The sequence below is a fragment of the Plecotus auritus genome, assembly GCF_963455305.1.
Source record: "Plecotus auritus genome assembly, chromosome: 9".
Classification (NCBI taxonomy): Eukaryota; Metazoa; Chordata; class Mammalia; order Chiroptera; family Vespertilionidae; genus Plecotus; species Plecotus auritus.
Window position 1 is genome coordinate 76783582 of NC_137783.1, and position 15982 is coordinate 76799563.

At 36.2% G+C, this 15982-nt stretch overlaps 1 protein-coding gene across 2 annotated transcripts in view; it reads left to right on the top strand.

The window, feature by feature from the left end:
- DYNC2H1 (dynein cytoplasmic 2 heavy chain 1) overlaps window positions 1-15982 on the top strand; it is a 378097-nt gene that overhangs the window by 54432 nt on the left and 307683 nt on the right. For both annotated transcript variants that reach the window (XM_080641013.1, XM_080641014.1), the window contains exons 29-34: window positions 3653-3765; window positions 6326-6445; window positions 11097-11247; window positions 12931-13136; window positions 14274-14456; window positions 15074-15256. In XM_080641013.1, coding sequence (XP_080497139.1) covers window positions 3653-3765; window positions 6326-6445; window positions 11097-11247; window positions 12931-13136; window positions 14274-14456; window positions 15074-15256 — 956 coding nt within the window. The remainder of the gene's footprint in view (window positions 1-3652; window positions 3766-6325; window positions 6446-11096; window positions 11248-12930; window positions 13137-14273; window positions 14457-15073; window positions 15257-15982) is intronic.

The window sequence follows — 15982 nt, forward strand, 5'->3', positions numbered from 1 at the left end:
GCTTCTTTGGGGTGAAATCCTATATAATAAGAGAGGAATACGCTAATTATCTGTTACGCCCTGAGGCGTAACAACCAACCTCGTAATGACAGGATCACGGATCTGCTGGAGGGTGGGGCAGCGAACTACAAGCGGGTGGCAGGAGAGCTACAGGAGGGGGCAGGGCAGCAAGCTATGAGAGGGGGCAGAGGTCATGGGGGCGGGGGGAACTACAGGAGGGTGGGGCAGCGACCTGGGGCATGGATTCGTGCACAGGGCTACTAGTGTTCTATAATGTCAATTAAATCCATCTGATCCAGTGTGTCCTTTAGAGTCACTATTTCTTTGTTAAGTTTTTGTCTGGAAGATCTATCCAGTGAAGTCAGAGGGGTGTTAAAGTCCCCTACTATGACTGTATTGTTGTCAATCTCTTCATTAAAGTCCTCTAGAAGTTTTTTTATATATTTAGTTGCTCCTATATTGGGTGCATAAATGTTTACCAGTGTTAAATCCTGTTGTTGGATGGATCCCTTTAGTATTATGTAGTGGCCTTTGTTGTCTCTTGTGATGGCCTTCATTTTGAAGTCTTTTTTGTCGGATATGAGTATTGCTATTCCAGCTTTTTTTTCTTTTCCATTTGTATGGACAATTTTTTTTCATTCCTTCACTCTCATCCTGTGTGTGTCTTTTGTTTTGAGGTGGGTCTCTTGTAGATAGCATATAGTTGGATCATGTTTTTGTATCCATTCAGCTACCCTATGCCCTTTGATTGGAGCATTTAATCCATTTACATTTGGGTTTATTATTGATAGTTACTTATTTATTGCCATTTTAAATCTGTATATCTAGGTTTCTCTCTATTTCTTCTTATTACAGCAGTCCCTTTTATCATTTCTTTTAATGCTGGCTTGGTGGCGATGTACTCCTTTAACTTTTTTTGTTGTTGAAGCTCTTTATTTGACTGTCCATTTTGAATGACAACCTTGCTGGATATAGTAATCTTGGTTTTAGATCAGGGGTGGGCAAACTTTTTGACTCGAGGGCCACAATGGGTTCTTAAACTGGACCGGAGGGCCGGAACAAAAGCATGGATGGAGTGTTTGTGTGAACTAATATAAATTCAAAGTAAAGGAGCGGAGGGGAGAGCAAGAGAACCGGATAGAACAGCCGGATCTGGCCCGCGGGCTGTAGTTTGCCCAAGGCTGTTTTAGATCCTTGCTTTCCATTACCTTGAGTACTTCATGCCATGCTCTGCTGGTCTGTAGAGTTTCTGATGAGAAATCAGGTGTCAGTCTATTGGAGCTCCTTTGTAGGTAACAGTTTTCTTTTCTCTTACTGCCTTTAAGGTTCTCTCTTTGTCTTTAATTTTTGGCATTTTAATTATGATGTGTCTGAGCGTGGGCCTGTTTGAATCCTTCTTGCTTGGGGTTCTCTGTGCCCCCTGTATCTGTGTCACCTTTTCCTTTACCAGGTTAGGAAAGTTTTCTGCCATTATTTCTTCAAACACATTCTCTATCCCTTTCTCCCTTTCTGCCTCTTCTAGCACACCTGTTATTCGAATATTGTTATCTTTCACATTATTCCACAGCTTCCTCAAGCTGTCCTCATGTATTTTAATTTTTTTTTCTTTTTGGTTCTCTGATTGAGTGATATTTTCAACTCTGTCTTCTAACTCACTAATTCAATCCTGAGCTTCCCCTAATCTGCTGTTTATGACTTCCTATGCATTCTTTATTTGTGTTATGTCATTCTTTATTTCTGACTGTTCTTTTTTCATAGTTACTATATCTTTCTTCATGTCATGCTGTTGAGCATCTTTACCATCAGATAAATTTATCTCTGTTTCATATAAATTTCTCATCTCTGCTTCATTTATCTCTTTTTCTGTAGAATTCTCTTGTTCTTTCATTTGGGGGTTCTTTGTTTCTTCATTTTGGCTGTTTAGGTTTGTAACTATGTATTAGGTAGATCTTCTACGCCTCTCAATCTCTAGTGCAGGACAGTGTCAAATGCTGTTTCTGACTAATTAGAACAGGCAAAGACTCAAAGCCTCCAGAGACTGCCTCTGCCTACAGACTGATAGGATTCTGACTTGAATTGCCCCCAGGCAATTGTTCTCTGGTGCTGCAAGAGTTTTTTTTCAACAAGGTGGGGCAGTTGATTCTGGTTGGAGTCTAATTGTTATTTTCAGTCTCTTAAGTGACCTCAGGGCAAGGATTTTTCCAATATGTTGAGTCAACTCTCTTCCCCCCAGGCAGGGCAAATGTCTGTGTGGGAAAGATGTCCTCTGCTGCATGAGGAAATGACTCAGCACAGGAAACTGGGGGTATCTACCTTCTGAACTCTAACTTCTGAGTTCCCAATCCTGGCTTCTTCTCACATAGCTACAGTCCACCCTGTCCTTCCTCTGCCTAAGCACAATGTGGCTTGCTCCAAATGGAATTTTGTGTGTTGGCCCTTTAAGAGGCTCCCTGAATTTCTAGCTGTCGCTCCCTGGCAGACAGCAACCCTACTCCTTTTCACAGCCAGATGTTATGTGGTTACCCTTTTTAGTTGTGGTGCTCTCTGCTGGGGGTCCGGCTTGGGGATTAGATTCCAGAGTTCTTAGTGGCAACCCCCTACAGCTGAGGTATCTGTCTGGAACTTTAGCTGCTGTCTGTGGGTGCCCAGCCAGTCCTTTCATGCCTCCGCCCCTCCTACTAGTCTCTATGCAGTCTCCACTCTTGGTCCTCACATATCACGTTCTCTCCAGTGAATCTTCTGTTGATTATACAGGAAGTTTTTCTGTAGTTTAGTTGTAATTCCATTGTTTTCCTGGGAACGTGTCTGTGCAGCATCCACGTACTCTGCTGCCATTTTTAATCTCTCACTGCCAGTGTTTTTTGAAGAAAATTTTGTTGGAACACTCTCATGCTCATTATTGTCTATAGCTGCTTTCATGCTACTAGCACCGATTTGGTTAGTTGACACACAGTACCATGGCTTGTAGAAACTGAAAATATTTACTTTGGTGCTTTACAGAAGTATTTACTAACCACTGTCCATTTGAAGTTTTAAGATGTTTATAACTGTGGGCTTGGGCGGTAGTGGAAAGAGCTCTTGGAATCAGAAGGCTTGCAGTCAAGCTCTACCTGTACTATTTACTAGTCAGTTATTAATTAATTGTTACCTCTTTGAAAATAATAACTTATAGGGTTTTCTGAAGATCAAAATTAGTTAATGTATTTAGGCTTTTTGTTGTTGTTGTTAAATATTAAAAAATGTTCAAACTTTGGTGAAGGGCAGTCCTATTTGCCCTCCCCCTTTCTCTCATCTTTTTGCCTCATATCAGTGGAATCATCAGTCTGTATTCTTATGCATTAATTTGTGTCTGACTGTTTTTGCTCACAATAATGTTTTGAGATACCTACCCATATATTTTATTATTTTAAATTACTGAATAACATTTCATTGCTTGAATATGTCACAGTTTATTCATATATCTGTTGATGGGCTTGGGTTGTTTCCCCTTTTTGGTTATGAAAAATATTGTATTACATTATATGCTAAAATTGACATAATTCTATTGCATTGTCATATTTATTATGAAGTATATATTATGTGATAACCATGTATGATTTCTAATAATTATTTTTAATAATTTTGCATTTAAATTGTTGTTTTTATAATGTAGGTATTAATAGTGTATGTTTTGATAATGAATCAAAACATATAATTGCAATGAAATCTTTGGAGGGCGAAGTTGTACCTTTAAAAAATAAAGTTCTTCTATCAAATAATGTAGAGGTAAGTAATTCTTTTTCATGTATGAAAATTAAAAGAATTAAGTGTATGAACTTTATATAAAATTTAGTTAATTCACTGGGTAAAGTTGGTTAATTTAGAAGGTAATTTGTTTTTTTGTTTTGTTCAGAATGATTTGATATTAAAGGGAATATGGATTTTTAATCTTTGGAAGGCAGTATATAATTATGAAAAGAGCCTTTGCTTGGAGTAAAAAAGACTTGGATAGTAATCTTAGCTACAAAACATATTAGACTTAGAATCTGTTTCCTTATCTATAAAATGGGAATCTCACTATTTGTTGCAAAGGCTTTGCTTTCTTTTGAAAATTAAATGAGATAACTGGCTTTAAGCACATTATATAGTGTTTGGAACATAAGTACTCGATAAGTCTTAGTTCTCTTTTCTTTTAAAAATGAGTTGTATGGCAGTCTCAGTGGTTAGAGCATCAGTTCCTGCACTAAAGGCTTGGGTTTGATTCCTGGTCAAGAGCACATACCTGGGTTGCAGGTTCAATCCCCAGCCCCGTTCGAGGTGTGTGTGTGAGGCAACCACACACCTCTCTCACATTGATATTTCTCTCTGTCTCTTTCCTCTGTCTGTTTCTCTCCCTACCACGCCCTCCCGCCCCCCCCCCCCCCAATCCACTTACTCTGAAAATCAATGGAAAAAATATCCTTGGTGAGGATTAATAAAAATGAGCTGTATAAGATAATTTATGTGAATTAGTAAGCTTAAAGCTAGTGCATTTGCAGAACAGCTATGATTAAACCAAATAGCAGTAGGTTGCATCACGTTGAATTCTAATTTTTAGGTTTCAGAATTATCTTCCAACTGAAGTCAAAGGCCATGTCTTACCATGCATGTTTCTATACAGTTTAGCCAAAGGACTGTTTCTGATTGGGCCTCAAAAGTTTATCAGTTGATTGAAAGCACAGAAGCTTTTTTAAAACAGTGCCCATGCTTGGTGAGGAGTTTTGTTGCTTTCTGCTATTGTTTTCCTTCCTGTAGTTTTGTTGGGACTAGATGAACAGAGAGAGGAAGAGCTTAAGTTTTAGAGCTGGGCTAGAGCAAATTTTCTAGCAGAGGAAAAGTGAAGTCTGGAAGTGTATGTTATGATGAGCTTTGCACAGACAAAGCTCTTCACTCTTTTGCTTCAGTGGCTTTGGAGCTGAGTAAAGTATCATGCTGTTTTTAATATTGGAAAGAGCTGTAAAGATAAAAAGAAAAACTAGAACATAGAGTTAAAGTAGGTAATGAAAAGCTATTTAAGATTGCAGCTTTTACTCTTAGATTATATTGCAAATGATAGTCTTTTAAAGTTAAGTAAGTAGTGATTCATAAATATTCATTATAATATTTATTAATCATTATTTTAACTTTTATCTATAATCATGTGAGTGAAAACATATATTTTTTGACCTTGAAACAAAGTTAATTTTATTTGAAGAGGCAGCTTAACTCCCCCAAATAATATAGTTCCTCCTAACTAAGCAATCCCTTCCCAGGGTTGCAACTTTCTGAATGTGAGATCATTAGTATAGCAAGCGCCTGGGGACTTAGCTGGTCACTTTGATTCTGATTTATTGGCCCAACTATCTACTTTGATTAGTTATAATGATAAAAGGAATGAGGTACTTTTTAAATGTTCATTTTATATTGGTTTGTATAGATAATGTAGTAGCTAACCACAACTTTTGAGTTTTATACTTGCAATTATGCCAAGAGATTGAAAAATAAAGGTTTTCTTCAAATTACTTAAATCATTTATTAATTATATGACATATAACACATTGGGATGTAAGAGTCAATAAGAAATTATAATTCACCCTCCTGAAATAAAAGAATAGGGTCAGTCAATAGATTATGCAGCCTCTGTGGAAAACAATATGAAGTTTCCTTAAAACATAAAATATGGAACTGTCATTTGATCCATTAATCCCACTTCTGGGAATATATCCTAAAACCCCCAAAACACCAATTAGAAATAATATATGCACCCCATTGTTTATAGCAGCATAATTTACAATAGGTAAGATTTGGAAGTAGCTCAAGTGCCCATCAGCAGTTGAGTGGATAAAAAAGCTGTGGTACATTTACAAATTGGAATACTATGCAGCAGTAAAAAAGAAAGAACTCTTAACATTTGCAATAGCAAATAAAGCCAGTCAGAAAAAGATAAGTATCACATGACCTCACTCAGATGTGGAATCTAATGAACAAAATAAACTGATGAACAAAATAGATCCAGACATAGAAGCATGGAACAGACTTTGGAACCTTAGAGGGAAGGCAGGGGAGGGTGGGTGGTGGGAAAAGAGCAACTAAAGAACTTGTATGCATATATGCATAACCCATGGACACAGACAATAGGGTGGTGAAGGCCTGGGTCGGTGGTGGGGGAAGGCTAGAAGGGGTCAATGGGAGAAAAAGGGGACATATGTAATATTTTCAGCAATAAAGATTACAAAAAATAAAAAAAGATGAAATTTGAAAGTAAAAAAAAATAGATTATATATCTGTTTTATGATATCTATATATTATTTTCTAACTTTATTTTTAGAATTGGTTAAATGATTTGGCCCTGGAAATGAAGCAAACTTTGAAACAGTTGTTGACAGAATGTGTTACTGCTGGACGAAGTTCTCAAGGTGCAATTGACTCATCCTTGTTCCCATCACAGGTAAGGAGGCTTATGTCTGGAGGAAACATGGCATCCTGGAATGAACCCTGACCTAGAGTAGAGTCCCAGGGCTCAAACAACTGACATCTCTGTGCTCCTTTTATCTAACAGTTATCATTGACAAATTGCTTAATTTCTGCATCTCAGTTCCTTCAACTCTAAAATGTGAGGGAAGAACTGCATGATAGTGAAGTTCTCTTCTTTCTCCATTAATTTGCTATAATTCAGATTCTTTCAAGCAGAAAGCATGCTGAGACATAAGCAGCCAGGCCGGTGCGGAACAGAATGTGGAGGGAGAATCAGTCATGTAGTAGCTTCCTCCTTTCTGATGTTAGTCCATCATTGATGGAAGGGCACAGGATGGATAACACTGTCCCCCACCCTTCCCATGGAATCATCTAAGAGGTCGACACAGACAGGAATTTAGCAGGGTATTAGTGTAGATGGGAAATATGGTTACACCACTGATCTAAAATGTTAGCAGGGAAGCTGAGTGCTTGGTTACATGGTGGGCATTGTAGATTGTTGCAGGTCACTATTAATAGGAGCTCATTCCTGAAACACTGGATCCTAGATACCAATCTTATAAAACTTGTTCCAGACCTTATCAACACATAGTACTAAGACTTGTGTTAAGTATTCTGCCTTGTTTAGGATTTGTTTTATTGCTGGTTAAGACTAACACTATTGGTTTAGGACAGTGGTCGGCAAACTGTGGCTCGCGAGCCACATGCGGCTCTTTGGCCCCTTGAGTGTGGCTCTTCCACAAAATACCACAGCCTGGGCGAGTCTATTTTGAAGTGGCATTAGAAGAAGTTTAAGTTTAAAAAATTTGGCTCTCAAAAGAAATTTCAATCTTTGTACTGTTGATATACTAATCCCCTAATCCCCTAATTGATATTTGGCTCTGTTGACTAATGAGTTTATCGACCACTGGTTTAGGACATCAGTAACTTTAGTTCTTAGGGACCCTGAAACGTAGGCATTGAGATATTCTATGATTTCTCATAAGAAAATCTACCCAACTACTCAAAAGTTATTTGCTTTTCAGATTAAAACATTTAGTAGCTTGATTGGTTAAATGGGAAGCTTGGAACATTTTAGATTCTTATCCCTTTTATCATTGATGTCATTTGTATCCTTTAGCACTTTGAGTGAAACTAAAATATGTTTTAAGAAACCTTGTAGCCCTTGTAGCTCTATCAGTGGATAGAGCATCGGCCTGCAGACTGAAGGGTCCTGGGTTTGATTCTGGTCAAGGGCACATGCCCAGGTTGTGAGCTAGATCCCCAGTTGGGGGCATGCAGGAGGCAGCCAATTCGTGATTCCCTCTCATCATTGATATTTCTATCTCTCTCTCCCTCTCCCTTCCTCTCTGAAATCAATAAAAATATTAAAAAATAAAAATAAAAAACCTTGTAAAGTTCTTAGAGAAAAGTAAAAGCAATCATCAATGAATATTGCCAGTGCAAAGTCAGAATTAAGCTGCTTTATTACTCTAGAAATATTTCCTAGTACTCTTTCAACTTTCAGTAGGATTTAAATTGATTTAGAGTAAAAGACACAATATTAAGAAATCTACAAAAGTAAAATTGAATAGTAATTGGATTGGGAAATGACAATTGTTTCAGGAGATACAGGCTAAAGAAGGTTGCTGGATTTGAACCTGAAACTTACTACTGAGCTCTTGAGTATTCAAGTAAAATGAATGTAAATGTAAAAATGTAAATAGTTCATTATCTCTGTAAAGATGTGAACTATTAAACATATAGTGTTAACCCTTGAACAATGTGGGGATTAGGGGTACTGATTTACCATGCAAATGAAAATCTGTTTTTTAATCCTTACTGGAGGATATGTTTGTATTGATTTTTAGAGAGAGAGAGAGAGAGAGAGAGAGAGAGAGAGAAACATCGATTAGTTGCTTCCCATACATGCCCCCCCCCCCAACCCCCCAGGATCAAACTTGCAACTGAACCTGCAACCCAAGTATGTGCCCTGACCAGAAATCAAACCTGCAACCTTTTGGTGTATGGATGACGCTCCAACCAACTGACCCACCTGGCCAGAGCTGTGTATAACTTTTGACTCCCCCAAAACTTATCTGCAGTTGTCCCTTGGTTATCTGTAAAGGATTGGTTCCAGGACACCTCCCCATTCCACCCCCTCACCACCCCTCTGCCCCCAACTGCAAATATCAAAATCTAAGGATGTTCAAGTCCTTTATATAAAACTAGAGGCCCAGTGCATGAAAATTCATGCACTGGAGTGGGGGGGTCCCTCAGCCCGGCCTGCCCCCTCTCACAGTCCTGGAGCCCTCAGGGACAGGAGGCGACCCGGTGATCAAGGGAAGGCGATGCCCCCATCACACCTCTGCTGCTGCCACTGCCGGCAGTGCAAGCCTCAGCCGGCCCTGGTTACCTGAGCCTCCGGTGGCCCTGGGCGGCTGGACAGCTGCCATCCGAGGCTTGCCTGTGCCTTGGGCTGGCCCTGGGCGGCTGGGGGGCTGAGGGGACTGGGGGACTCCGGAGGCAGGTGCGCGACAAGGCCCCAGCAGGGCTTAAGGGACTGGGCGCCGCCATTTTGTGGCTGTGGGCGCTTCCATCTTTGAGGGCATGGCAGTCAATTAGCATAATCCCTCTTTATTGGCTGTGGGCGCCACCATCTTTGTGACGGCGTGAGGGTCAATTAGCATATCCCCTCTTTATTAGATAGGATGGCACCAAACAGTATTTTGATCCACAGTTGGTTGAATCCCCTGATGCTAAACTCAGGGATATGAATTGCTGACTGTATACAGGATGGGGCAAGTAGGTTTACCCTTGTGAGTACATGAAACACAGAGTTTATTCTTGTATTATTATTTATTATTGTATTATTTTCCATATGAACAACTGTAAACCTACTTTTGCCCCACCCTATATTTATTGAAAATGTGTGTATAAGTGAACTGATGCAATTCTAACCCATCTTGTTCAAGGGTCCACTGTAGTTCATTAATCTATCAAAAGGAAGAATTCCAGTTTATTAGTGGTATGCTAAGAAAAATTTATGTCAAGTGCATTTTAATGAGGGGATAGAACGATGTAACTCATCCCATGAATATCTGGTACAGGTTATTATATACTGTTAATTCAGTTCTTTAAAGGTATTTTTGTAAGGATCTGAGAATTCACTTTCTGGTCTGGGAAGGAGGTAGCAGGGTAAGTGGAAAGAATCTGACAGCCTTGGGTTCAAATCCTGCCTTTTCCAGTTATTCTCTGAGTGATTCTTTTTGAAATTTACTTAAGAGAATATAATAATACTGACATTGCCAACTCATTCTGATTAAATCATGTAATGTTTGCAGAGCACCGTTAGAGATCATTACATTATAATAAATAACGTTAGTGCCCATGCACATATGTTAATGGTAACGTGACTTTAGAAGTAGCCAAGAGTGTATCTTGACTATCATTTCTGTTAGTCTCTCACAGAAATTGTATGTCAGACTGTTAGTAATTGAGATGACTTAAGTGTATATAGTACAGAAATTCAGGAGTATTGTCTGAAAAACATTCACATGTATCAGGATTAGTGTGGAGGTGGTGAGTGTACGTTTTAGTAAGAAAATCAAAGAGCGAAGTCTTTTCACAAAAAAGCAGATTTGGATCTGCTTAAATGCTTCACCATATATCTGATTAAAGAAGCTGGTGAGTTTGGTAGATAAAAAACTATGGCAGATAACTTTGCCCTGGAAAGAGTTACTAATTGGCTTTCTCTTCCATAAATGAATCTAATATGATATTTACACAATGTTTTAAGTTAGAGCAAGACAGTAGCTTAGTCTGCTATATTAAATTATAAAATGTAAATATAGATAACTGAATGACTTAATCTGTTAATAGAAGCATTTGATGATGTTCATCTGGATGCTGAAAGATATATAGCACAAAAACAATCTGTTCAATAGTAATAGGTGAATAGGTTTACTGTTTTAATATGATGATGGATTATGGCTTTAATTTAAAGGAGGATATTGATTTACCTTGTTCATCTAAGAACTGTACCAAACTATTTTAATATAAGTTTTCAAAGACTGGTACTTAAATGTATAATTTGCTTTATTGGTAGTCTTGTTATATTAAAGAAAGCCTCTGAAGCAGGGTGAGCGTCTCATGTTTTATATAAAGGTAAAGATATCTATATTGATCTAGAGCTAGTTTCTGTTTTTTGGGTATTAGACTGAAAGATAGGACAGATCTTAATTTAAGATAAAATTGGAATTTGAAATGGCAGACTTCAATAATACAATGAGAGATTATTTGGAATGCTAGCATATTACTTTTGAATTAAATAGAATGCATCATACTCTGTTATCTTTGCATCTTACTGGTTGAAAAGAAGCCATTTATGAGGAGAGTCAGGAAAAAAGTATCAAGTCCCTTCTATTACCATAAGCTTGTGAGTTCTAGGACCCACCAAATAGGCCTATGGGAGATAGTATGAGTTCTGAGAATAAAGCTTGGGCTGCATTCTCTGTTAATATTTGAGGTACCAAAAGGGCATTCAGGTACAGAGATTCAATACAATAGAAAATTTGGGAAAAAGTTGATAAAATATTACTAAGTAAAATCACCTCTTAAAAATATTTTTTTTCTTAATTTAATAGATATTATGCCTGGCGGAGCAGATTAAATTTACTGAAGATGTAGAAAATGCTATCCAAGATCATAGCCTTCATCAGATTGAAGCACAACTAGTAAATAAGTTAGAGCACTATACTGACATCGACACAAGTTCTGAGGATTCGGGCAATGCAGGTATGGGAAAATGTTTCCTTTTCTGCCTACTTTTTATTTGAACATTTTTTGGTATTCTGTTTTTATTCATTTATTGTTTCTGGCTATCTAATTTGGAGGTTACTTTAGAAATTACAATATATGTATACTTTTAAATTGTACTTAAACGAAATGCAGAAACCTTACCATCTGTTTTCTTTATATCCCACTTTTTATCTTGGTGTTGACTTAATGTTACATCTACATACATTGAAAACTCCATGAGATTATATTATATTTTTTGCCTTTACCATCAAACGTTTTTAAAAGACTCAAGAGAAAAATAGTCTATTATATTTACCTACATGCTTACCATTTCCGTTGCCCTTCTTCATCCTGATGCTCCAAGTTTCCTTCTTGTATCTTTTTCCTTCTGTTTGAAGAACTTCCTTTAGTGTTTCTTTTAGAGCAGTATTGTTTGTTGTCTATGAATTCTCATAGATTTCTTTCATCTGAGATTGTCTTTATTCCTTCCACCTTTCTTTTCTTAGGTGAACTGATTTTTTTTTTTTTGGTTCTTTGCATGTTGAATGATTTTGGATTGTATCCTGGACATTTTGAAAATTGTGTTATGAGAGTCTGGATTTTGTTTAAATCCCCTGGATTAGTGTAATATTAAAATATCAATGTTGATATTTTTCATTTAGCAATTGATCATATTTGGTTCAGGCCACAAGTTCCAGTAAACCTTCTGTGGGTGTGGTTCCACTGTCCTGTTTTCAAAGTCCACAGTGCTATTATAGATCTGCACGTGTGCACCATCTAGTGGCCAGTTCACAAAGTCTTTGGTTTGATGTTGAAGATGAGACCTACAAAGTTTGGAGATGAGCCTGAATTCATAATCAAGTTTATAGGGTCGTTTTTCTAATCTTCTTTCTCTCCATGGTCTTCCCAGTATTTTCTGGTTCCTTTGGGCCCCCCTTTTGGTCCGCTAGCCAGAAAGCGGAGGTTTCATATGCTTCATACTCTCCTCCACACTTTCTATGACCACACTCATAATGTGGGCCAATTGATGGGAGAACACAGAGAGAAAAAGAGCCTCAGCGGTTTGTCCTACTCTTTCAGGATCATAGCTTCTCTGATTTCAGAGGAATGCTCCCTTCCCTCAGAGTTTTAGGCACTTCTGGGTCTTAACTGCCAGCACTGTAGCTACCTGGAGACTCCTGCTCCTGGAGACTCCCTGTCTACAGCAATCTGGGTTTCAGGCTGCACTGTGTCAGGCCTAGGGATACAGAGAAAGGAAAAAGAGAAAAAAAAAGAAAAAGGTAAATTCTCTACTTGTTTGATAGCACTTCTAATTCTGACCTTCCTCAATTGCCTAATACTTTTTACTTTTCAGAGTCCTAAATAGCAGTTCAGTGCATGTTGTCCATGTTTTTTACACCTGCATTCAGAGGGAAAGAAGGCAGTGTGTGCTTACTCCTTGCATAAGGAACCAAAACTCATTTCCTATTGAATGTCGATGCGTTAGTTTTCACATACAAAATTATTATTTCTTGCAGATGGTGGATTTGATATATATTACTATGCTCTATATTACTATGCCACTCAAATATATCATGAATTTACCATTTATATTAATTAAGAAATCCCCTGTATAAAGATATCATAAAGTATGTAAGTCACAGGCTAACATTTTCTCCAATTATATTTATTTGTATATAGAATCTGGCATTACGGAGCTTAAACTTAAAGCATTAATCCTTGACATTATTCATAATATTGATGTGGTGAAACAGTTGAACCAAGTTCAAGTTCATACAATTGAAGACTGGGCTTGGAAAAAACAAATTAGATTCTATATGAAAAGTGATGATATATGTTATGTTCAAATGGTGGATACTGAACTTCAGTATACTTATGAGTATCAGGTATGACTTGTGGCAGAAATGTTTTATTTTTCTGTTAGAAATTACTTACTTTAAAGGAAATTTTCTTTTGGATAAAAATTTATTTTTATTTTAGTTATAACTTTCAAGAATGTTTTATTTCTGTTTCATAATAATTAAAAATGTTATATTGGAAAAAATCATTCTCTTTATCAAAAAGTTAAAATAATGGCAGTGTTGTTCTGAATTCTCTAAATGTATCTTTTCTTAGAGTAGCATTTATATAGAAGTTGAGATATATCTTCAATTGAAAAAGAATTGAATATAGGCAACCTCAATGGAAGTGGTTTGGTTTGTGTCTCCTTATATAAGGACAATGTTGTACAATTTTAAATATGCTAAAATAGGTTTACTAAATGTTTTTATGTTTTTCAAGGTAAAACAACTTCTGAAAAAATAACCTAACCCAGATTGCCTTTTCTAAAAATAAATGCATTTGATTCCTTTCTGCCTTATTTTTATCATAATCAATCATCAGAAAATTTTGGCAATTATGTTAGTAAGCATATGTCAGGAGAGTTGCCAGTTGGCTCTTTCAAAAAGAAAATGCATTTTGAGACCCAATCTGTCTACCTAAACTAAGGAAAATCATAAATTGTAGCTGGAATTGGAATCTGTTTTCCCTAAAATTTAGCAGAGAATTTGAAAATTACATGATCAGTTAAAATGGTTTCATAAGAAACTTTTCAAATTAATTACACTTTGAGGTCTCCACATAATTCTGATATGTGAAGGTTATAAAATTTAAGGAAATAATTTACATGAATTTAAAATACAAAACAAAATGCCTTTTTGTACTTGATTATTATATATTTTTGGATTTGTTTGCCTTAGAAGTATGTTTTTGTACTATTATAAAAAACTCAAGAGACTGTTGAGAAAACCTAACAATATATTAATTGAGGAAAGAATAAAATACATGCTTGAAAAATAACTAAGTTTAATTCCAATTTGTACTTTCAAAAGCTTCCTTCATTAAAAATATTTTGGATACTGTTCTATGTTAAAAACTTTAATCTTTTTGTTGTTTATCTTTTTAAGTAGAATTTCACACTGTGTAAATATTTGTAAATGTTAATTAGAACATGCATATAAAAACCTTATATTTCCCTTGTATAGGGTAATGCTCCCAAGCTGGTGTATACTCCACTGACAGACAAGTGCTACCTAACTCTCACTCAAGCCATGAAGATGGGACTTGGAGGAAATCCTTACGGTCCAGCTGGAACTGGAAAAACTGAATCGGTCAAAGCTTTGGGTGGACTTCTTGGAAGACAAGTTTTAGTTTTTAATTGTGATGAGGTAGAATCAATAAGTATCCAGCTAAGTAATAGTTTACTAGTTATATGGTTGGATTAGTTTTCATGTACTTATATATCAAAGTTGTATTTAAAATCACTCTACTTTTAAATCGCTTGAAAATAGAATTTGTTTTATTTGAAAAGTAAAATGGAGAGAGGTCACATGTAGTATAGTCCCAAAACTTTTCTAAAGAGAATTATTATAAAGAAAATAATTTTATGTTAGAGTTTAGAAAAAGATTTTAATAAGGAGAATAGTAAATAGAAAAGGAAAATTTTAAATTCATTTAAAAATATTTTGTGTAGGATTTGTATTTTGACTTAAAGAATAACTAAAACAAAAATAGTATTTATTTAGTTTTGTGTACTTTTCAGAATGTTGTGCAATTTTAAATATGAATTATTTTGTTTACTCCTTGAAACCACTGAATTATTTTGTTTACTCCTTGAAACCACTCTGAGTTTGAAAGAGTAGCTATTTAATCTCTACTTTTTAGAGCAAAAGCGGCATAGATGGGTGAAATGATTACCTTATCAGTAAATGACATAAAGTATTAAATTATTATTAGCAATTTCAATTGTTTTTTAGTGAATATAACTTTTATTGTTATTTTTAAGGGCATTGATGTGAAGTCAATGGGACGAATATTTGTTGGTTTGGTCAAGTGTGGGGCCTGGGGTTGTTTTGATGAATTCAATAGATTGGAAGAAGCTGTACTATCAGCAGTTTCTATGCAGATCCAGACAATTCAAGATGCTTTGAAGAATCATAGAACTGTATGTGAACTGCTTGGCAAGGAGGTATAAAAATATGTTTGTAATTTAAAGATTTAAAATATTTTATAAGACTTTGCATTACTTATATTCAGGCAGTGTCCTATCTTTATTTCTCCTGGCACTACCCCTGTTTCTAATCTGTGACCGATGTGTTAAACGTTTTTGCCTGTGAATTGTCTCTGAGGTTTCTCCCCCTTTTTTTGGGGTCTCATTCTACCGTTTATCTTTAAACTATATAGAATAATTGAGTTATAATATTTGCTAACATTTATTGAGCATCGGTCTGTGCTAGTACTGTGCTTAGTGCTTTAATGCATTATTTCATTTCATATTCACCCATCCTTTGAAGTAGGTTCTATTACAATAATGTCGAACACACTGAAAGTTAAAAGAACTATGCATTTATCCTCTTATCTATAATAATATATTCACAATACAAGTTTTTCTGGGTAGGCCACGAAAGTAAGACCAGTTGTAAATTATTAATATGTTATTTACATGATGCTTAAACTCTTGAGAAAGTATTAAGTTTTTACCTCTTTGTCATAAAAATTTATTTTCTTCTATATTTTTTTCCCCTTTCTTCTTCTTACTAAGAGTGGTTCTTTCTACCAACCAGTGCTTTTCTTTCCACCTATGCTTTGGAATCAGTTTCCCAGGGACCCTCTTGGAGTTATTGCCTCTGCCTTCCTTCCTCTACCCATTCCTCATTGACTTTTAAACATAATCAAATCTTTTCCTTCTTAATAT